At 43.4% G+C, this 23,037-nt stretch overlaps 1 protein-coding gene across 5 annotated transcripts in view; it reads right to left on the bottom strand.

Annotated features, from left to right (window-relative positions):
• Nucleotides 1-23,037, bottom strand: part of Calx (sodium/calcium exchanger 3) — a 327,704-nt gene that overhangs the window by 23,294 nt on the left and 281,373 nt on the right. For 3 of the 5 annotated variants that reach the window (XM_050181076.3, XM_050181077.3, XM_055072463.2), the window contains 2 exons: nt 13,533-13,624; nt 2,245-2,289 (listed from right to left, as the gene is read on the bottom strand). In XM_050181076.3, the coding sequence (XP_050037033.1) occupies nt 2,245-2,289; nt 13,533-13,624 (137 nt within the window). The remainder of the gene's footprint in view (nt 1-2,244; nt 2,290-13,532; nt 13,625-23,037) is intronic. The other 2 variants (XM_055072464.2, XM_055072462.2) reach the window with 1 other exon arrangement.

The following is a 23,037-nucleotide window of genomic DNA, read 5'->3' as shown; positions in this document are numbered from 1 at the left end:
TCTCGGTCTCAATCCACCTTGGCAAGCGTACAAAAGCTGACATCCCGTAAATAGTTCAGGTTCACTACAGAGGGGCATACTTCAGGCCTGTTAAATCTGCGAGAAATAATTTGACATCAGTATTACAGCCGAAGAAAAAAGCCTTAAGGATGGGCGCGATAATCACTTGTGAGTTATATTCACGAATCCTACCTTGAGGAGAACAAATATCTGTCTCGAGGAGCGTTATCAAGCAAAAAAAAAATATGTGGGTCACTCGGATTTTTGAAACTTTCCGCGAAGGTATCAGTTTTGTCATGGCAACAGGAGCGTTGAACAGAAAGTTACTAGAAACATTCAGGATTTCTGCGGATTATGTAAATGTAGTAGGTCTCTAAGAGTAGCTGGGGAGTAGTAAGCGGCACATCCTAACGAGGTTGAAATGTAGCGCCAGCAGCCGTAAATGAACACACACGGTTGAAGACGTGTATTTGCACTTTGTGTGTGCGTTTTATTTTGAGATTTTCACGCTACTTTTCAACCTCGTCAAGCTACTATGGAAAACATTCGCAAAGTATCATACTGAATGAAATATTACACACACGATCGTTCCAGCACGCGAAAAGGTTGCCTTTCGATATTATCGAAGTAGGGCAAATGCAATGATTAAGACATTAAGGAATTTGGAGCTCTGTTTGCAGGAGTATAGACTACATAACGTTGCTTTTTTTTTTCACTATAAGCACTCAGGTCACACAGTTTAGTGTTTAGTTTTGAGGTAATTAGTTCCGTAGTTATTTTTTGACAATTATGGAGAAGAAGAGCAAGCCTAGCGATTGATTTATGATGTCTCTGTAGTAACACTCAATGGAAGCGGGGCTGTAATTTGCGTCTATGCAGGTTCTGTTCTAAGTAGTAGACTTTCAGATAGCCACCGAAAAATTGTTGAATTCAAGTGAAGATACAGAGAAAACGTGGATGAGGCGTGTACATAGACACCTTCTTTTAAAATAGCCCCCCAGAGAAAAACTTCTAGGAGTGTGCTATCGTTAGCTCCGGGATGCACTATTTCATTTTTGTCGGACCAATCTTATACCCCACAGAGAGGAAAGCAACAAAAAGTTCTTTGCTGGAGTCAACAAAAAATCCCATGCTGGAATTCTGCTAACAAGTCGTTGACATGACAATCTTGAATGTCGAATTCTGGTGATTTCATACTGCTAGCCGTAGAGCAAGTCAGACAGAAAAATGCACAAAAAAAATGAATGGGCGGTCAGGCTATTGCGACTGACGCCATGGACGATGCCAAAAATGTCCATAAATGCAGCAAAAACAAGCAAAAAACGGCTTAAAGAACGCTCTCCATTGTTCTTGCAGACGCCTCAGGCCGTTCTTTCTTTAATTGTTCCGTCATTTCCAAAAGCCTTATTTGCCTGAGAAATACATTTTATACAAACATGTTTACTTTAGTAGAGTAGTGTAAATAACATGGAGCAATGCGACGAACTCCGTCGTACTATCTCCCGTGTCCCTTTACAACATAGTTAATAACGAAACAATTTTCGCGTTATGCACACATATCATAACTCCTATATCAGTTGCAGACCTTCATTTAATACATATTTATTGCATAACAATGCTTCAGGTAAACCTCTGCCTATATACACACAATGACCTATGTTTGGTGCCTCTGAAAACATTATGTTGCTCTCAAACAATATAGGCAGGAACGCAAGTGGTCTGCTGCTTGATTTTCCAGGGTTTAGAACACTTTCAACATATATATTCAGGACCAAACAATGAGAAACAAGAAACGGCGTCTGGAAGAACTTGGAGGTAACTGTTGCTTAAAGCCGTTTCAGGAAAAAAAAAGAATGTCGCAAAGCAGGCATAACAGATGTCGCTGCCAACCATTCAGGCACAACACAAATCATCGAACAAAGCGGTGACGAAGCGAAACGCTGTTCATATTGCTTCCACGTAACGGGCAGGTGAGAGCATCATTCACGATTTCATTCAATGCGAGCAGCGCAAATTCTACAAGCGCAAGGCAGTACTAAAGTAAAATCAGCATATAACAGTGAGAAAAATCGCGTGAGATATAGCCATCGTGATGCATACGCATGTCATAAAGAAAAAGAAAGAGAGAGAGAGAGAAAAGGATGTAGCTGGCAAGCGCATAACTAGGTTGATATAACCGTGAATGTTTGCAAGCGAATCGGCGAGCAGTGCAGATCGCATAGGGGTCACACGCGATGCGCCTACCTGATTTCTCATAGGCCAGCTTTTCTTGGATGTAGTAAGGGTCGTCTAGGAACAGGAGGTCAGAGGTGGCACAGGACGACAGGTTGAGATGGGGGGCGGGAGGTTTGGGGACAGGGGACGCACATTTTGAAAACGTTGGGAACAGACGAACCCCCAGTCGAGGAAAAGAAAGAAGAGAAGCAGAGAATAGAAGTAAAGAGAAAGAAACAGAACCTTCAAGACAAGCGCAAACTATTAGAGCTCAACAAAAACCGAAAAAGAAAAACGAAAATGAAACAAAAGCAAAATTGGCGAGCAAGCTTGAAGGGTTTCCAGAATCATTGTGGCGCAAATTTGCTTTTTAATTTCTTTATTGTCACTGAAAAATATCACAATGGCCAACATATTTGACGAGCTAAAGCTGAATACCATTTGTGTTCCGCACTGTAAACACAATCGCACATGCCCGATGTCCTTGAGGCTGATCTTATTGCGTATCTTCTGAGAAATATTTCATAACCGGCTTGAGAAACTGTGCGCGAATCGCGTATTTCTTTTCATTATTTTTGCGAATAGCATTAGACAAACAATAATTACGGTTTGGAAAAGTTTCCAAGTATGAAAACCACAGGCTTACTATAAATTGATGAACCGGTGTTAAGAATTGCGGTTTTTAGGTACTTCTCTAGTATTCAGAAGCCCATTCAAGGAGCCCTTTGCGGCTTCCTGGTCATCTCTGGCGTCTAGTGGCATTCGAAGAACGGTTATTGCGCTCGCTGGAAACCCTTCACTTGGCCCGTTCTAAGAACGAACGTAGCATTTCTCAAACAGAAGACAGCGGGAAATTCAGAAAAACGCAAGTGAAATAAGAGCAGTGCGACGATATCGTAAGAAGGCCACAGTGGAGACAGAGAAAGAAAGGTAAAAGGATAACAGAATATTTTGGCATCATCACACAATGCAAGAAAACAAACAAACAAACAAGAAAGCGCTTCAAAGAGACAGAGAGAGAAGACAGAGAGCATGGCATTGCGAAACTACAAAGCGGCACAGATACTGCTCCTACACACTACGTAAGCGGCAGTATAGATGACGTCACCGTATAACGGCCACTGCTACGAGAAAGCCAAGTGCAGCCCAGCAACAGCCTCTACTCACTACGAAAGCTGTACGTCATGGAAGGCATTAAGAAAAACGTCCGTTCGCAAGACTGAACGGAAGTATCGTGGGTTTCCCGTGCCATATCGCATACACTTGGATTCATTTTTCACGTGCTGCGCTTTCCCCCGCGAGTCGGCCTGAAACTGCCGATATACGAAACTGAGCGCCGACTATGGAATCATCGTTTTCGCGAAGCAATTCAAAGTTTTTTTTTTACTTTTTCATGAAAGCGAACGCGTAGTTCCGTCGCGAAGCCAGTCATTCAGTGAAAAAAAAAACGGGGTACGTCAAGAACGTGGTTGTTTCGAACTATACCGAATCCGAACTGCAGTGCAGTAGTGCGCAATACTGTTGTATACAGATAGCTTTCTTTGGCTCTTCACCCGCTTTGCGATTTCGTGCGTTTCTGGCCGTTTGTGGCGGTAGAGCCAATTTCGGCTACCGGGTGTATGCTGGCTGCACTATCACCGAGCAGACAGAGTGGGTCACTGGTCATGTGCCCGAACAAGACAGCTTGGGCACTGCGCATGCGCTACTGGTATGCACCCTGTCTTGGCCAATCCTACAAAACGGATGTGCCATGGCGATACAATGGGGTATGTAGCTAAACATATATATCAAAAGGATAGTGCCCGCTTGGTATACACCCTGTCTTGGCCAATCCTGCAGAACGGATGTGCCATCTTGACACAGTGGGGTATGTAGCCTAACATATATATCAAAAGGATAGTGCCCGCTTGGTATACACCCTGTCTTGGCCTATCCTGCAGAACGGATTTGCCATCTTGACACAGTGGGGTATGTAGCCTAACATATATATCAAAAGGATAGTGCCCGCTTGGTATACACCCTGTCTTGGCCAATCCTGCAGAGCGGATGTGCCATGGACACAATGGGGTATGTAGCCTAACATATATATCAAAAGGATAGTGCCCGCTTGGTATACACCCTGTCTTGGCCAATCCTACAGAACGGATGTGCCATGGCGATACAATAGGGTATGTAGCCTAACATATATATCTAAAGGATAGTGCCCGCTTGGTATACACCCTGTCTTGGCCAATCCTGCAGAACGGATGTGCCATATTGACACAGTGGGGTATGTAGCCTAACATATATATCAAAAATATAGTGCCCACTTGGTATACACCCTGTCTTGGCCAATCCTGCAGAACGGATGTGCCATGTTGACACAATGGGGTATGTAGCCTAACATATATATCAAAAGGATAGTGCCCGCTTGGTATACACCCTGTCTTGGCCAATCCTACAGAACGGATGTGCCATGGCGATACAATGGGGTATGTAGCCTAACATATATATCAAAAGGATAGTGCCCCCTTGGTATACACCCTGTCTTGGCCAATCCTGCAGAACGGATGTGCCATGTTGACACAATGGGGTATGTAGCCTAACATATATATCAAAAGGATAGTGCCCGCTTGGTATACACCCTGTCTTGGCCAATCCTGCAGAACGGATGTGCCATGTTGACACAATGGGGTATGTAGCCTAACATATATATCAAAAGGATAGTGCCCGCTTGGTATACACCCTGTCTTGGCCAATCCTGCAGAACGGATTTGCCATCTTGACACAGTGGGGTATGTAGCCTAACATATATATCAAAAGGATAGTGCCCGCTTGGTATACACCCTGTCTTGGCCTATCCTGCAGAACGGATTTGCCATCTTGACACAGTGGGGTATGTAGCCTAACATATATATCAAAAGGATAGTGCCCGCTTGGTATACACCCTGTCTTGGCCAATCCTGCAGAGCGGATGTGCCATGGACACAATGGGGTATGTAGCCTAACATATATATCAAAAGGATAGTGCCCCATTTGTACTACACACCTCCACGTTGAGCGCTGCCACCTGCAGGTGTCAATGCAACGAAGTTGCAGCCAGGACACCAAACAAAGTGCGGGTTGCTGCAGAGTTTCAGCTGGGGTAGCAGTGATTGCAACAGTTGGGGTATTGCAACATGTCGCGGTATCATTTGACATGTGTGTTTGCAGGTGGGATTGCCGCTTCGCGAGCCTGCTGATGGGAAGCTAAGGTTTCGGGATTCACGCATGGCCCGAGGGGATATGCAACGGGTCACACCAGAAAGCTATCGCTGACATTGACTGTCATCTTCGGTGGTTCCTGCCGAAATGTTCATTCTATACTTCAAGGTCTTACTGTTGTTCTAACGAAGCTATAGAAATAAAAAACACACAAATTCGGGACTTGTGCGACCTGCTACAGGGTGACTGGGAGACGCTCAGAGTGAGCGGGAAAAAATACTCAAACAATTTCGCAGCTGCCATTGCATGTAACAGCAATACACCGTCTAATAAAACGTGTACACCAAGAGTGGCACGCCGAATTCAGCGTGCTAATATAAGAATTTGGCAACATATTGACATTTCTACAAATTACAGGGGGCTGATTAAGGACGTTCTTCTTAAAAAGTAAATTTTGTTCAATCCGTTGCTGACGGGTTTAGGATAGAAGCTCACAACACGAGCTTATGTGAATCGTAAACCGTTTCAAATAGCGTTTTCAATTTCCGCCCTTGTCACTAAGCCGACGATTCCATTTTCAGCGCACGAAATGTCTCTAGAAGACCTTTGCTCGAGGAATGCTCGATCTATATTAGTAATAAATGTTCAAAAATTCGAGGCAGAACTAAAATTTTGTGATCCACGTTTCATTCAAGAAACACTAAAGTTTCTATTTCCGCTATTACTTTTAATAAATTAACTGCAGTTCTGTTACCTAGTGAACTCCAGTAATCGTTAAATGCAATTGTAATTCAGCTTGGTTCATATTCAATGTCATTGTATTCGTAATCTGCACCCGGGTACCTACCAGTTTATATATTAAGAGAAGCAGAAAATGACCTACTACACCATATTCCCAGGTCAAATATTTATTGCTCTTCATTATGATGCAGTTATTTTCGGCTTGTCTTGAGGTAACTCCTAATCAAAACATCACAGTAGTACTGATGAAAGTACTGGGACATCGAGTTACAAGATACTAGCCTTAATTACGCCAAAATAGCGAAGAAATAAACGGATATCACATTTACTGGTATGATTTGTGATGCGTGCTCTGAGCAAACAGGACGACTTTCACACTCGTTTGCACTTATATTAAGAATTTACGCTCTAAATGTATTGTTAAAGGAAATACTACGAGAAAAGGATTCTAGAGACGTTTCCAAGAGTCTTGAGGACAACGACAACAAAGCAATGTGCAAGCCATTGTTTTTTTTTTCATCCCTTCCATAACTCAAAAACATCCAACGTAGAGGGGAAAGCGCAGCATGTGCACATGTACTTGAAAGCACTACAAACTACCGTTCTCCGCGGAAGCAGTAGCGTGCGACCTGAGTATTGATATTGCCGCCGAGGCAGCTATGTAAGATCTGGTCATCTTCTTCGGCATTCTCGTATACAGGTGTTCGGGTAGCAAAAAAAAAAAAGATGGTTCCGTAAACTCCACCGAAAGCACTAAACTCTCAAAACGTATTCAGGTGTCTGTTCAATGCAGAAGAAATCCTGTAGCCTTGTACGTCATACCTTTGCCACGTAGCAAGCGTATCCGCTAATGTAGCTGTGCACAATAAGAGAATTCTTCTTGTGCAGAGAAAAAAAAAACGCTTCTAGATGTATAACCTTTCTGAGTTATCCAAAAATATTAGAAAAGGCTACCTGTTCAACCACTAATGGAAGCCGATAAGTGTTTTTCTCAACACTAATTGCACCATCTCCTCTGGCGGTTACGTAAAAACTGCAACTCGCAATACGTTCCGTGTAATTTAACGTGGTCGCGAGGAGTTGTCACATAAAGATGCACACGTTTTTCACTACAGCATTTACATATAAAGGCGACACTTCAGCCTGATACACACGGCACCTAACCCCTTGAAGGAGCTTAGAAGTTGCTTCCTTACAAAATTTATAAGTGGCTCACGAGTTGGGTAAAGTGGAGCAAATACACTGATTTTTAAATAACCACGCCAGAAATACGTGCTTACAATTACGATTTTACTCCGGTTTTGAGCTCTCAATTCCAGTTAACAATTTAGTGTGAGCCGCCACGACTGGGCCAACAACGATTTTCGTTGCTCGCTTAGCAGCCCGCAATCAGACATGCCCTGGGGGGATTCATTTAGCTTCGACTACGTTCGAGTATTGCTTCGCCCGCCTTCAGTATTGCCCTGTAAGACATGTGGTTCCACTACTACTGCTCACGAGATGAAACTCATTGCCTCCACTCTGAATATCTGCATGAGCAACTTTCTGTTGGACCTTGTGTGACAAGTTATTTCGAGCGCTCCGGCTGTTAAAGTACGAATAACACAGCCTGTATCAACAGTTTCAGAGATACACGTATCCAATTCGGTGTTCATGTTGAATAATTACTGAAGTGTCCCATATAATTTTTATTCTTACGCAATTTTGCAACCCAGACAGGATAAAGGAAGGTGACGTAACTAGATTGAACGAGTATGCTTTGTTCTCGCGCAATCGGCTCATCATTTATCGTTCACGTATACGTTACATCATAGCGCAAATGTACATATAAACGTACTTTATCTCCTGTCGCCGCTTTGGCCCTATGATGATCTTCCCTACACCTCGCATTGATGTTAGAAAAGCACTACGCGAGTCATTTGGCGACAAGTACATGTTCTCATAAGTTGCTGCATACGAGCTTTAAATAGCTATTCCTGTAGAACACAATCAGTCGCCAATGTCGCGTTCAGTATTGCTGATCTTACGTTAGGCTTCTACAAAAGTACCGTTAACCAGCGTGTACTAGCAACACATGTCGAAAAATGTGATGTCGTCGAAGTAGTGCGTATTTGGCAACTTGTGAAACCGGAGAGTGAATAGCTGTAACGTGAGCAGAAAAAACAGGGTGCTCTGGCAAGTCGTTTCAATGCCCATCCCACATTCCCTTCACGGCATTGCACTGCTTTCGAATACAGTGGTTAAATATAAATGACACAGCGCATTCTTTCTCCGCAGCATTAGGTTCTCCTTTTGTAAGGAAATATTTATAGACTTGCAGGCACGCTGAGCTTTGTGATATACGAAAAAATGAACTTCGCGAATTTGCGCAGTACTCTAGGCCGTAGAGCGGCGAGCACCAAAGGAAGTTACCAATTCGAGATTAGTATAGTGCTAAATGACAACATGCAACTTCGCTTTTGACGAGCACATTCCTCCGTTTACTCGAGTCAGAGGTACGCAACACAAGCACAATAACGAAAATACATTCAAGAATGCGGCGTCTGTAACGACAACACGAGACGTCACAACCACTTCATAACGTCACGTCACGTGATAACGACGTCACAACCACTTCATAACGTCACGTCACGTGATAACGACACGAAACAAGCGACAAATAACTGTGCCCATCAGCGCCAGCAAAGCACGTACGTCGCCTTCGATTTTCCTGAGTACCGGGAAGACGCTAATCGCACAAGTCGACATTTTCCGCGTTATTATTCACAAGCGAAGTTCCAGCACTGATTATTCCCACGTTGGGATATTCGGCACCTATTGTTTGCGAATATAACGTCAGTATAACTTGAATGACAGTTAGCAATACGAAAAAAAAGAACGGTCAGTATACTGCTTCACCTAGTCGTCTTTCGACCACCATTACAGTCAAATTACTGCTGCCACGAATAAATTGACATGGCATGTTTATTGATGATTTATAGAGGGGCTGTAGTTTCAATTCAACCACACAGTTACTGAAATGTGCAAGAACGCGCGCACAAATGTCACCGACGGCACCTACTATCGAAAAATTCCATTCCAGTTTCTTTACGTCACTGTTAAATGTAAAACTATAGTTCTGTTGCATAAACTATAGTTAACTCTCAAAGGAAAACAAAAAAAAAATCCATTTTGCCTCAGCACACCTAGACTTGCGCACATAATACGGTCATATGCAAGTTGAACAATGTCCCAGAACTTGCGGCAAGTATAAACGTAGTTTACTCACTTTATTGATAATTTGCTTATACGATGTCTAGCTCCCCCGATTTCTTCATGCTATCATTGCGCAAGGCTTGGAGTCCTGTATTTAGCTCAGCAGCTGCGTTCCTGTCAGAGCCTCCTCCCATAACGAGTCGTTTAGACATTTTGCGGACGCGCGACCATTTCTTTATTTCATTTTTGGCAGTGATCGTTTTACACTAACCCATGGGGCACTGTTCACGTACAAACGGAGGATATTGCAATCGAAGCTAATGGAGTCACCAACTCCCATTCCAGTCGATCACGTCATCCTTTACGTTTCCTCTGCATCCTTCATAATTACTTTTCGAGCCAGTTCGTCCAGCGTACGCAGCAGTCAGGCACATATTTGAGCACTAGAGGCAAACACGCCCTCCTATGTATACTGCCTCGAAGCTCCAAATGTAATTAGGGCTGGAGAAGTGCGCTCAGCTGCGATTAAGGAAAGGCCAGGCCCTCTTTTTTTTTTTGCGTACTCTTGCAACGTAGTGTGCCCACAGGGGATCCAATCTCTGGACGTACGATCGCACGTAGTCATACAGAATGTAGCAATCAATATTGCGAATGACGTGGCGCCTATAGCCGCAGCTGCCCAGTTTCTGTAGCCTTTATATAGCTAAAAGCAGGGTACCACGAACAAAGGAATAGGTGCCGAAGTCATTAGTATCCAACATATTATTGCGCTCTCGTAACCTCGATTTCTCCACTGGAATCGGGGATTTCGCACCAACTCGTTTCGAAATTGTTCCCCGACAAAATTTTCCGAAAGAGTTCTCCAGATTTCAAGGAATACCTGTATTAAAGAATCTAATATTCCCCAATCATGTTCTATTAGGTTTGAGGCATGCTTTGGAAGAGAGTTCATTTCCGTTCGTTAATTTCACCGCGAATAAATCGTGACTTTTATATGTGACCATTTCAGTGTCACCCGCTTTGTTAAATGTTGTTTCCAACGATAGCCAGGGGCAGGAAGAAGATGTCGCGCATATTTTTTTATGCCGACTCACACAAGGTGCAAGCTTGACGCCATGTGAAAAGTTAGGGCGGGAGTATTTGATGTTAGTTAACTGCTTAGTTAGCGTGGTTGTAACTGTCGGTTCAGCGCAACTATCTGACTGACGATATAACGAGAACAAATGTGACACGAGTATCAATATGAATCACTTGCACTGGGTGATTCATTGGGCCGAAGTGCACCCGTTCCACGCACTGACCTGTTCCTTAGTTCGAAATAGCCACTAAACACAACAGCTTTGCACGTGACAAGGTTTGAATTTTGCTACGGTCATAAGACGGCGTATTCTAAACATATTTTAGGGCATGTCCTCTTACTTTTTCTCAAGCTTCATCTAAAGTAAAAAAAAGAATTTGGGAATTCCCCGTTCGTGATTTACGCGCACTGCTGCCTATGAAACACGTACTGTATCATTCTGAATCCCTCTTCTGGAAGTTTAAAAGAAATAATTCGGCACCATGGCACCAGAAAACCTCCAAAAGTGGGATGAAAGATCTTGAGCCAGTGGAAGGAACACGAGCGGAGTTATTTCAAAGATATATACCACGGAGGGAAGCTTACAAAAACTGACCCTCACGTGACTATTGCTTGCGCGGCACAAGTGTGGGTGTAGTTGATTGCTTTAGCGTTACGCCTGCTGCAGAGTTCAGGCTAGGGAGCGCGTTTCTTTCTTTTTAATCCGCTAATGAAGCCAGCGCATACTCGCGTTCTCAATTGATGAAGTATCACAACGTGTTGCAGCTGACAAGTTCGCGTTTTCTTCTCCCAAATCGCGGGCACAATTACCGCGCTTCCTAGTCGATAGTCATCAGTCACAACTCCGTCAGTAGCCGTTGGCCAAAAGTTGATGCCAATCTCCCCCCGCCAGAGAGGGAGAGAGATTGACTTGGCTACTCTTGGCTGCGTCTAGGTCGTGAGCGCGAACGCGCGATGAGTGATGACGGGTCGAGAGCTGCGGACGTGCTTTGTTGGCGCTTCGCCGATGGGCGTTACCGCGTGGTATGCGGCCATAAGAGGCGCGGCCACCACCGCCAAATCATCGCAAATCTGGGACACCGCACCTCATTAGAAAGAAATGAGGGAGAGCGAGAGAGAGAGAGGAGAGACAGGTCAACCACGTGACGACAAAAAGTTGCTCATGCTCTGGCGCCGCCCACAAGTCGCATGACAACGACAACGAAAGCGGAAAGAGAGAGAGAGAGAGTAAGAGAGAAAAAAAGCCGGTTTGAATTTCGGTTCCATTTCGGTTTGGAATCGAAAGAAATCGAAAGGCGGGAACAATCCCTATTGTCACTAGAGGTGTTGCTGCTTTTGTGTATTTTTTTTTTTCAATATCCGTCATACTTGCTCGAGTATTTTCTAACGAGCACATAGTTGGTAAGTGAAGAAGCTTTGGAACGTGAGTTAGAAGAGGCTTATTGCAAAAAAAAAATACTACAACAAACATTTGTATCAGTGACATCTATACCTGCTGCTCTTTCCAGTCCTGTTTTGCTTCACATCGTCTTGTGTCTTTTATGCCGTAGCCATCTAACTCCTTAGCTTCTTTGTCTTCAGTTGCAATAAGGATGGAAATATGTTTCCAGATTTTGTTGAGCCTTCGCCAAAGTTTCGCTGGTTTACTGGGAAGTAAGTACGCGCCTGTTTTTTCTAGCCCTCCGTGAAAGCTGGTGTCGTTCACAAATTTCAAAATCTGTTTTGCCAAGCCGACCAAGAACAGATTTATTTCTTGAAAAGCTACAGAAAACCTCCTGACGTGCTACAGCGCATGAAGGGAAGGAGTTCAATGGGAAAATTTCCTTTTTTAACATTCGCTTTCTTCAGACATCTTTCTTTTTTATTCCACGCATGTAAACAATATTCGAGTTCACATCCAGCTGTTAATCATTTAAATGCAGGAAAACCAAATTAAGTTTTCCAGAAGTTACCCTCACATCATGTCTTGTAACATGGTAACGGGTGTTAAAAAAAAGCTTTAGAACATAAGAATTGGAAACTATTTCGCAACATTCGCGATATATTTATTCTTTGCTTTACAGCGAGTTCTCCGACCAGCTGATATAGTTCTTTTACGACCCTCTAGAACATTTTTTGGGTTTTGTTTTTCGTCATCAAGAAGCTGTATGTAACGGTGATTTCGTTTCAATATAGAGAAAAAGATGCAAAAAGAAAACGCCTTGCTAAGTTATTTACCGTTTAAAATGTTGGCCTCTGGTAGCTCCTTCTTTTACAAAAGGCATTAATTAGAGCAGTACTTTTGATGACCGAAGTACAAAAGCTGTTCCGCGACAGTAGATAGTTGCCTGAGCAAAATCCCGACTTGTCTTCACAACAGCCAGTTTGCTTTCAAACCCCGCTTCTCTCTTTAAGATTTAATCAAGCATTTCCTAAACTGTCAGTTTGTTTGAAGAGCCCTCACTTAGCACAAGTGTTCCTCACATTAAGTGTTTCACCACACGGTCAAGTTCATTTATTCATATGCAACCAACTCGTGCGCTATTAGTATAAAAACGCCTATCGGAACGCATAGCGCAAGGCAACAATTCCTTTAGGTCGTTGCCCAATTATACCCAACTAAACTTCGCTGTCACGCTACCAAGCATTACGGAGGAAGGAGAGTAAACCAAAATAAACTACACGAATTAGCCTCCGATATTAGCAACCACGTCTTCGGGACAAGGGCTTCAGAATGAGGGCTTCATCGGGATAAGTTATCTTGAGAAAGGCTTCGGGGATGACTATACCAAAGCGTTTCGGCAAACATTTGCTTTAAACTTTTTGCTCAACTAGTACCAGTAGGTAGCGCACTTTCGTCATAAATATCAGCAGAAGCATGTTGGCGCTTTTGCATCGCCGTTCTGAGCAGTTTGCAAAGCCCAAAGCCACAACCCCGAGCCCGTGAGCTCAGGTGTGTGGCGCGCAGGTACCGTTCGCTCATCTACAGTGGCCGCAACTCTACGGCTAAGCTCTAACTCTAAAGGTGATGGCGGTTCGGGCAACTAGAGCATGGCTGCTGGGCACTTTACACGGCGAAGCGTGGGACACGTAATCACGCACGAATAAAAGGAGGGCACATAGTGAGGAGACCGAACATTACCTTCCTCCAGTTTCGGTTCTCCGAGTTCGATGTACAGGACGGCGTCCTTCTCGTAAGATTCGTTGTCGATGACATACAGTGAGAATTCTTGGCTGCAAGTGGGGGAAAAAAACGAAGAAAAAGGTTAGACGGCGCGGTGGAGTTCACGCATTATATACGAGACCACAATCACACCTTCGACATCAGATTATTCCAGCATCCAGCACAGAAAGTTCCCTGACGCTGAGGTGTGTTTTCACTAGCCTTTGAAACTAAAACAAGAACAACTTGCTGAACTCGATTTGAGTGGTTGAGTAAGAGCAGATGTTATAACGTACGCGTATTTAGAAAAAAAGGCGTAGTCGCTTTTTTACGCTTGGTTGTCAGCAATAGTCACCTAAATAAAGAGCTCCAATGCTTCGCAAATTTTAGATCTGATGTCATATCTTTCAGGATGCTTAGAGGTAGCGGTCGTCACAGTGTAAGCGTGTTAGTTTATTTGTTAAACGCTACACAGCGTTCGCACAAGATCACATGACGGTAGCGCGGACTCTAACCGCATTCCGACAAATAGCTGACTCCATATATAGTTACTGAGAACAGCCAGCTCACCCTCACAACCGCGACATGTTTATAAATTACAGGAAACAATTTTTTACAGATAACCGTTCCTTTACATTATCTGCAAAATTAATGAACGAATGAATAACTACAAAAAAAGGCAGAGCGATAAAGGAGAACAGTAGACTATAGAAATCTGTTTTTCAGAATAAAACGGCAATCATATCGAAACAAACTTGACAAAAGAAAGAAGAAGTGGGAGGAGGGGGGGGGCGGGGAGTGAACACGATCTTCGCAGATGCACCAGGTGATCATCATAATAACACGCGCGCGAAACAACACATTCAGGGAAATTAGGCAACCAGCACAAGAGCGAACTTTCGCTTCATCTGTCGAACATCGAAATTCAGTCGACAGGGCAATATCGACAAACAACTAAAACCGGGAATATTACGCGCCGAAACCACGATACCATTACGAGGAAACCCGTAACCGGGTACTCCGGATTAATTTTGATCACGTGGGGTTCTTTAACACGCACCTACATCTAAGCACACGAGTTTTTTTTTATTCTTATGCATTCCTCCCCTATCGATATACGTCCGCAGTGCCCCGGGTTGAACACGGGAACCCAGGAACTGCAGAGCAGCGGCGTAGGCATGAAGCTATCACGGTGGGTCAGTCGCTAAGGCAACACGTTTGAAATGCATACTCATACACACACGCACAAGCGAAATTATGCGAATAAGTTTCGTGCCTAAATTATCGCGATCATTTTCGGATCTTTGTCACCCTTCCTCTTCACTTACAATCTCGCAGGCCGAATCTATTCCACCACCCCCCTCTTTTTCAAAGCTTCCGCATTGAATTTTAACAACGGGGCGACCGTATCCCCATTAAATTGCTGTCAATAATATTTCGACCACGCGCTGCATGTTTTTTGAATATAAAAGAAGTGAACACGTGATCATCGGAGAATTCTGACGGTTCTCCGTGGTGCCAACGCGACGACAAGCTGAAAATTTAATGCGAGCTGAAAGGTCGAGAAAGTTAGAAAGTCGATGGAAAAGTTCGTTCGAAAACAGACACGACCAACCAACGACAGGCGAAGCGCCAACCTAGCGTTTTTCTTTTTCGATCCACGATTTCGTCGACGGCCTTTCCCAAAACACGTCATAGCGCTCAGTTAAAAAAAAAGAAAAGTGATGATAAAGGAAGCGACGCAAATTTTGAATTCACTTGAATATCGACCAGCCGAAGTTCTTGCTTTATTTTTCTTTTGTTTGTTTTGCATGTCCGGGTTGGACGCCCACGGTTGCCACTTCTATGGGCAACGTGTACGGCCAGTGTTCTGCGGTGAGCGCAGATTTTGCATTACCCCGGGTAAAACTTTTGTCTGTTATTCTTTTTCTTCTTCCCTAACTTCGATTACAGCGTCGAACGTAACCGCGAGTGCAGGAAGGGCAACTTTGAATTTGTAATCTCGTCAGCGCTTTCGACCCTGTTGTGCAACTCACTCGCGAATGTCGAACTTCCGACTCCCTTGGCGACCCCACTCCACCTCCGGTATTTTTTTACCATTATTTTTTACCAATCCAGAAACAAGATAACACCGCATCGAGCGTGCCTGAACATTTCTGGCTTTTCGCTTTTCTGTGTAGAAAAAACAGAAAAGAAACAGAAGTGTTGATGCTGTACAACAGAGATTTATAGGGTTCTGTTGTTGTTGTTGTTGTTGTCGTTGTCGTTGTCATCGTCGTCGTCGTTGTTGTTGTTTTGTTGTTATTGTTGTTGTTGTAGACATGATGCTTCTATTAAAAGGGCTATGAGCGGTGCGGACGTAGCCTTCGTGCAGAGGAGTTGCTAGGCCAGCCGGACATACTTTGCCGCAAATAACGTAAATTTGACAAAATCCAAGAAGTTTTTTCACTAGCTTTTTATTAGCAGCTTGGGGCAGTTATTTAAGAAAGGGAAATTCGAAAGCAGTCAAATTTTCGTGCATGCTCGTCTCTTTCTTTTTTAAAGTCTTGCGAATGGCACTCAACTCGAGATATCCATAAGCGAATTTCAACTTTCAATGCCCGAAATGTCGAAACCGAGCGCGCCGGCAATCACGCGATCACGTCAGGCGGAAATGTCCCTTCGACGAAAAGCGCTACGAAGATTGAAACTGAACTTCGTGGCAGATACCGATTCGGCACGTTCTGCCTGCCAAGCGCCTGTCGCGATAAGCCGTATCTGTATTTGCCGCCACATGTCACCATCCTAACTTCGTCAGGCACTTTATCGTTCCTCTGCCGTTCATTTTTCTCCACGTTTAATTAAACGCTCTAATTTTCACGTTTAGCATATGCTCTAAAGTATGCGAGAACAGAGTACCGGCTAGTTTGAATCAATAAAGAAAAGATACGGAGAAGGGAAAGTTAGACCGAGAAGAATCTCACTGACGGTATTATCACCCTAAAAAATAGCTCTTCACTGTAATCCTGTTTCTACTCCTAAAAAAAGAAAAAAAGAGAAAAAAAGTTGGCTGAACAGACAAATGCTACGTTCCTTTTTCTCCCGGCCGCTCAAAACGACGAAACTGAGATGGAAGCATATCCGGATGGCAGGTATGGGTTCAGTGTAGTATGCGAATAAAATAGGGCGCAGAAAAGAAATCAAGTACGGAACGATGTGAATTGAGATTTATGGGCTTCTCAGCCAGCGCCGTTACCACTATGGGTGATATCAGAAGAAGAAATGAGAGGTGGACCTTAAAGAAGAAAAAGAAACAAAAAAGAAAGAAAGCCCAATTTTGCAGAGTGAGAGGATCTGTAAAACGGCAAGATGAATGAAGCCGATTTCCCTCAACTAAGAAGGTACTAGGCAATGCCGCGAGAGCGATGACTGCATTCAGAGGAGGAGGTCAATGAAGACGCGGAGTTGAGGTGCGTCTATAGATTGTCCTCAGTGAACACCTATGCGACATAACAGGTTTAATACCACGTTGAGTAGCAAGTTCCGTAGTAACACGTTTGCTGACCCGTACGGAATGTAAATAATAGACAAGTCGCACGATCCCTTTGTAACCGGTATATCGTTCACAAATATATAGACAGTTATGTCTGTTGTACGCCTTCCAGCAAGCATAGCGTCCAGCCTTTCATTTACGCTAACTAACATGTCATTCATTATAGGCTAAATTGTCGATAAACTCCAGAAAAACCAAGAAACTGTTCACTACAGAAAGTTCAATCATAATACTTGGGTACAGGGACTTTCTATCAGCGTAAAGATTTCGTAATAGTCACTTCAAGTAAAAAAAAAAATTTGTCCAAGCAAAGTTCGATAATTGGAATTTGAATTTACTTTGTTCGTATAAGGAAGTTCACCCCCTGTAGAATCACCGAGCGCGTCGGATACGCGAAAAAAAAAAAAAGAAGGAACCAGCACAATTGGGCGCAACGAAGCGAACGTCGAGATCTCACTAGTTTTCGTAATAAGAATCCTGCAGCAAAGTGGACAGTTGGACGAGCTGCTTAGCGCTTATATTTCTAACAGCTGAGACTGCAGGAGAACATGTAAAGAAATGAAGCACGCAGGACAACCCCCGCCCGTTCTGTGTACTACACTGCGCATGTTTCGTCCAGTTTATGCTATCTGGAATAAGAATTTTGCGTATACTAAGCTCCGCTTTATAAAGGGCGCAGAGTTGATCAACACCTTGAGGAAGATATAGAAGCCCGAGACAATATATTCTTATCTTTGTTGTCAGTGTTTTAAGGGTTTTTTTTCTTTCTTTCTTTGCCACTTTTAGCGAGGTTGTTGTCGCAGATTGAGTTATTGACGTCTACTTGAGCTTTCTCTTTAGCGGAGATCGCGTGCGATTGTTCCTGTGCACGCGATACGGGAGGCCAGAAAAAAAATGAATTCTGGAGTGTCACGGGCCTAAGCCAGGATATGCTTATCAGGCATGCCGTTGTGAGGGACGTCGGCATAATTTTGATCATCTGGGAGTTCCTGAACGTACGCCCAACGCATGGTACCCGGGTGTTCTTGCATTTCGCTTTCCGCCTTCCCCCCTACGATACGCGGCCGCCGCGGCCGGGACTCGATCCCTCGACCTCGGATTCAGCAGCGCAACGCAAAAGCCACCACGGCGGGTTGCGAGCCCGTATTGCGATGGAACCAATGAGAGCTCAGAATTTCAGCTCACTAGCGCCGCTCCATAGCAAAAATCTGCATCTCTTAGGGCCACCCCCTCAGAACGGGTATTTTTGCCGCGAGCTCCACTTCAGAGCAACAGCTTTGCTCTAAAAAGAATCCAAAAAGTAAAATAGAACACGGTAGTGTCGGAAGTCAGAACGTTCTGGAGCGATCTGGTTAAAAAAAAAAAAAAAAAAAAAAATAAGACCACAACCAAAAATACAAACCAAAGCGCACTACGAGCAGTGGTTCACGTCTCTCAAGCAAAAATCTTACTCAAGGAAGATGTTCAGGAAAAGCTTTCGGGGATGGGAGAAAACGGTTTAAGTATCCATGAAATCTCCAAGACGCAGGATTGCAGCCGTTCAAGAGCCCTGTTTTCAACAGACCTTCGACGCTTGCTTTTGTGCACGTTCCCCAATAGCTGCGAACCAAGTTATGCTTGTCGAAGTAAGTATTGATCTATCGCTTTTTGACAGCCTTTACTCAAGCGGTATTTTACTTCCTTATTATATTTAGTAAGCTATCCGGCTGTGCAAAATATTTTAGAAGCGACATTTATCGAGTACGCCCACGTAACATTACCTGTTGCATTCCGCGAGTCCTTCTACATTAATTAGCTCGAATTCTTTAGGTAACTGATAGATATCTAGTTGTAACCCAATAAGCATCGACAGCTATGCTTCCAATAAAAAGTACAATTAAATTGACAGTCAAACAAGATATATATTTCTGCGCCTTAGAATTCGCAGATGAGTGAATTTGTTCACTGGTCACCTGCAGCAGTCAACTCTGTTTAAGACGGCCGGTATGAAAAAAAAAAAAAACCTAATGTAGCCGTGACCTACGTAGTTTTTTCCTTTCTTTCTTTCTTTCTTTCTTTCTTTCTTTCTTTCTTTCTTTCTTTCTATTTACCATTGCTCTAGAGATCCACAAAAAGCAGGCGAAAGGTTGCCCTGTAAAGCGTGCTTTGCGTTTAGCAACGTTGCTATGCAGGTAGTACAAGTTCTAAGTTGTCCTCAAGGACCTTTAGTATTAATAATAATGTTTTCTTTTTTTCTTTTTGCCAACTAATACAACATTTCTGCGTGGGACGAAAGCAATAGACTGATTTTTCATGAGTGATTTAACTGCAGCGGGGGTGTCAGTAAATAAAGAAAATAGAAATTTGGCCTTCATTTCTTGCTTTGGTTACTAACCTTGTTGCACCACATGAACGAAATTATAATTTTCAAGATAATCTAGTGCTCTAAATTGATTTAGTGTACCTTTAAAGAAAACGGTATCCACTGCTTAGGAATTGCGTTCCACATCAGTGTGACATGTTCCGGAGCTTAGCACAGAATCGACCATCCTTTTTTTTTTCCACACTTACTATAAACGTTTAAGCAGCTTTTGGCGATCATCCGACGAACTCTGAGAGTGTTACAGAACAAAAAAAAAACAATTTCTTTCAATAACTACGAAGTTTTCTCAGACACTTGATACGTCTATAGAAAGCCGAAAAAGAAGAGCGTTTGCAATGCTACACCCAACAGATCCCTTGGCTTCCATCAGGGGTGGCGAAATGTCGCCTAGAAAACAATACAACACCTTGTCGATCGAAGAGAAGCGGGAATGGCAAAAATTTTGAGACACATGCTTGCAAAATTTATTACCTCTAATTCACTAAAGCAATAAGCCAAAAGACGACAAATATAGTGTCAATGTGGAGACGCTTTGAACAATTATTAATTTTCAGTTGAGAACTTTCCTGAAACAGCTGAATCCATGGTGTCCTCTCTCCAAGAGTTAAGACAAACTGTTTTTCCTTTTCTTTTCTTTCAAAAAGGATAGTCGGGGGCTAGCTGGCACTTGTTCAGCTGTCATTCGCGGTTTGCTTCAACAACTTCGCGTGCATGCTGCTCGAAATTCTTTCTTACAATAAATCCCCATTCTAATTAGATCATTTACTAGGCATCATATACTGCGATTCGGCCTTAGGAATATTTCAACACGATAGGAGTCGAAAAAAAAGGAACTTTGTGTTTTACATGTACTTAGACATAACGTATGTCATTAGCGGTACTCTAACAAGTGAAATGCGGCGCTTCTGTGAGTTTATTATTGCTTTAAAAATACTTTTTCAAGCATTTATTTTTGCTATAATCGACATAGTTGCCGTTTTCTTTCTGCTTGTGCAGCAAATAACATTGAGCTTAAGCACAGTTGACTGTAGGCCCTTGGTTTAAGCTTAAGTAGTTCAGTACGGTCTGTGTTGGTTTGATGAATCTTTTGTCATCACGTACAGAAACTTCTGCAAACAAGTTCAGTTTCGAGCCATCTACATCGAACATAATTAGAATGAAACTTCAGTTGCGTTGTGTTTAAAATAAAATCAAAAACGCAAGATTATAGACGCACTAGCTTGTCTATAGCTCTAGATATATAAGAGGATTCGCTCAGAATAAAAGTAAACACAGTTTATATGAGCCCTGTTATGCACCGTAAAATAAAAACGCTGCTACGCCTTGGTCCAGGCAACGATAAACGTTCTCAATGACACCCTACGAAAAGGGGGATGGTCAAAAAGCACGAGAACGACGCCGGTCATAGGCACTAACAAATACCGAGACCTCAGATTAGCGAAAACACGACACTCCGCGGTAATAAATGAAACACATCAGAACGACACATCTTCAGTGTTCGTTTGAACGATCCGCGGCAAGCGAAAAAAAAAAAAAATGCTCGCATTAGGACCGGGCGTTCGCGAGTGATACCAGAAACGTCATAACAAGTATCGAACTGCGGCGGAACGCCTTTCATCCCTTGACCAAAATGCTCCTGGAAAGAAAGAATGAAATGAAGAAAGAAAAAAAGAAAGAGAGAGAGAGAGAGAGAAAGCAGGAATGAATTGCACCAGAACCACGGCAGCCTGACTGTAACAAGGCTCAGGGATAAGAAATCATAACGCAGATTTATGACTCGCTCGGAAAATACCCACCAACTTCTCAAGGAAAAGAGCACGGCACTAAACATAAGCACTTCGACGAGCGTCTAGCGTAGAAAGAAACAGCGCCACGACATGGTCTGGTATGCTACAGCGTGTACGCGTACGGTTGTTAAGAAAGCCAGCTGAAACTAGCTTGGCTCCAAGCCAGCAGAGAACGCGCCCGTTTCGCCAGACGACACGTCAGACGGGCCGGGTGCAGCGGTTGAGCGAAGCGAGACAGGGCAGTTCAGCGAACCAGAGACCAAGAAAGTGAGGAATGACAAGAAAACCAGAGAACTGGTTAAATGGAGCAGTAAGCCCCAAATGATGGTTCAAAATGTACCATACTTTTCGGACTATAGTCCGCCCCCAGCAAAATATAGTTCGCAGGAATAAGGCATTAATTATAAAAAAGGTCCTTTCTTAGATAGCTGAAATCAGTCCGAAGGGTCAAATTTAGGCTGAACATGGTTTTAAATATTGTCTGCAAGCATTACACACTCCGTAAGCAAAACTAGTTCTCTCAGAAACCACCGAAGGCGAATGATAAACTTTTCGCTTTAAGATGTACAGTCAACTAGCTTGCCAGAACGCTGAGTTGTTTATTACACTGCGTATTAGAAGTAAGCATTAGAAGAAGCGTTCATTCATTTACAAAACGCATGCTGAGACAAGAATGTGCTTAACGAGGTTTTTGCCCTAAGCAGTGACAGCGAAGGTGACTACAGGGAACGAAAGCGCGACCCTTGGTGTACACTCCAGGTTTCACGGAAAACCAGCACCCTAATAAGTCAGGTGTATGCCTGTTCACTGGTAAACAGAGACAGATGCATACATCAGACATATATAGTCAATTTCGCATGGTAAGAATTTCAAACTCACCACACTAAGATTCTAATGAACACATAATGAAAACACAGACAACAAATAGAGTACGTCCCACACCTTCGCGTAATCAGGTGTAATAAACTACAAGTTTGATGCAAACGTGTTACACAACAATAGTACAATTCCTAGATTTTATTATCTGAATCCACTACGCCAGTTGGCAGGGTGTTTTTCCCTGGCGCAGTTGCACCCTTATTTTTTTGTTCGGGCGTGTTATGCGACCTTAGAAACATTAAATAATGTACTGTTTCGCACCCTTTGATAGTCCACCATCCCGCTAAAGTTTATCTTCCTTACATGTAAAGTTTGCGGACAGCACTTCGGAAAATACGGTAATAGTAGGGCCTTTTTATTCGCATTGGTGGCCCACTGCAGAGCTTGTACGTCAGGCTGCGGGTGGTAGGAAATGAGAACGTTAAATATGTAAAGAAAATGCACGTGCATACCAGCCAGCAAGTTTGAGTAAATGCAGATTGAAGAGGACGCATGGGCTCTGCTCCGTCGGCGAGCTTGTGCCTGATGTTTGAACAAGGGCTACGCAAAACATCGATGGCCTTTTCATTTTTTGAAGGGCACTCCAAGCTGTACGTCGGACTCCCTAAGAAGGCGCCGTCACACTGAAGCGAATACAGTCAGTTCTTTGTTATCGTGAGACTGAATGCCAAGCTTTCTTTCCAGTCTTAGACTCGTGAATGGGGAGTGGGGAAAGATTTCGCAAATTATTAATATATATGTATTGCTGAGGGATACTGGCCACTCCTATTTGCTAATATTATGTTGGCCAATATTGCTTCTGGGTGGGAACTGCTCCTACGAATAATTCCTGAGTCAGAGGCTCTTTCGTGAATGAAAGCTCTGGCTTCTCGGTTCAAATATCTGTGCTAGCATTTTCGAACCGCCATTCCGAAGAGGCAAATC

Source organism: Dermacentor andersoni, chromosome 7, assembly GCF_023375885.2.
Source record: "Dermacentor andersoni chromosome 7, qqDerAnde1_hic_scaffold, whole genome shotgun sequence".
Classification (NCBI taxonomy): Eukaryota; Metazoa; Arthropoda; class Arachnida; order Ixodida; family Ixodidae; genus Dermacentor; species Dermacentor andersoni.
This window is presented reverse-complemented; position numbering and strand designations above follow the sequence as displayed.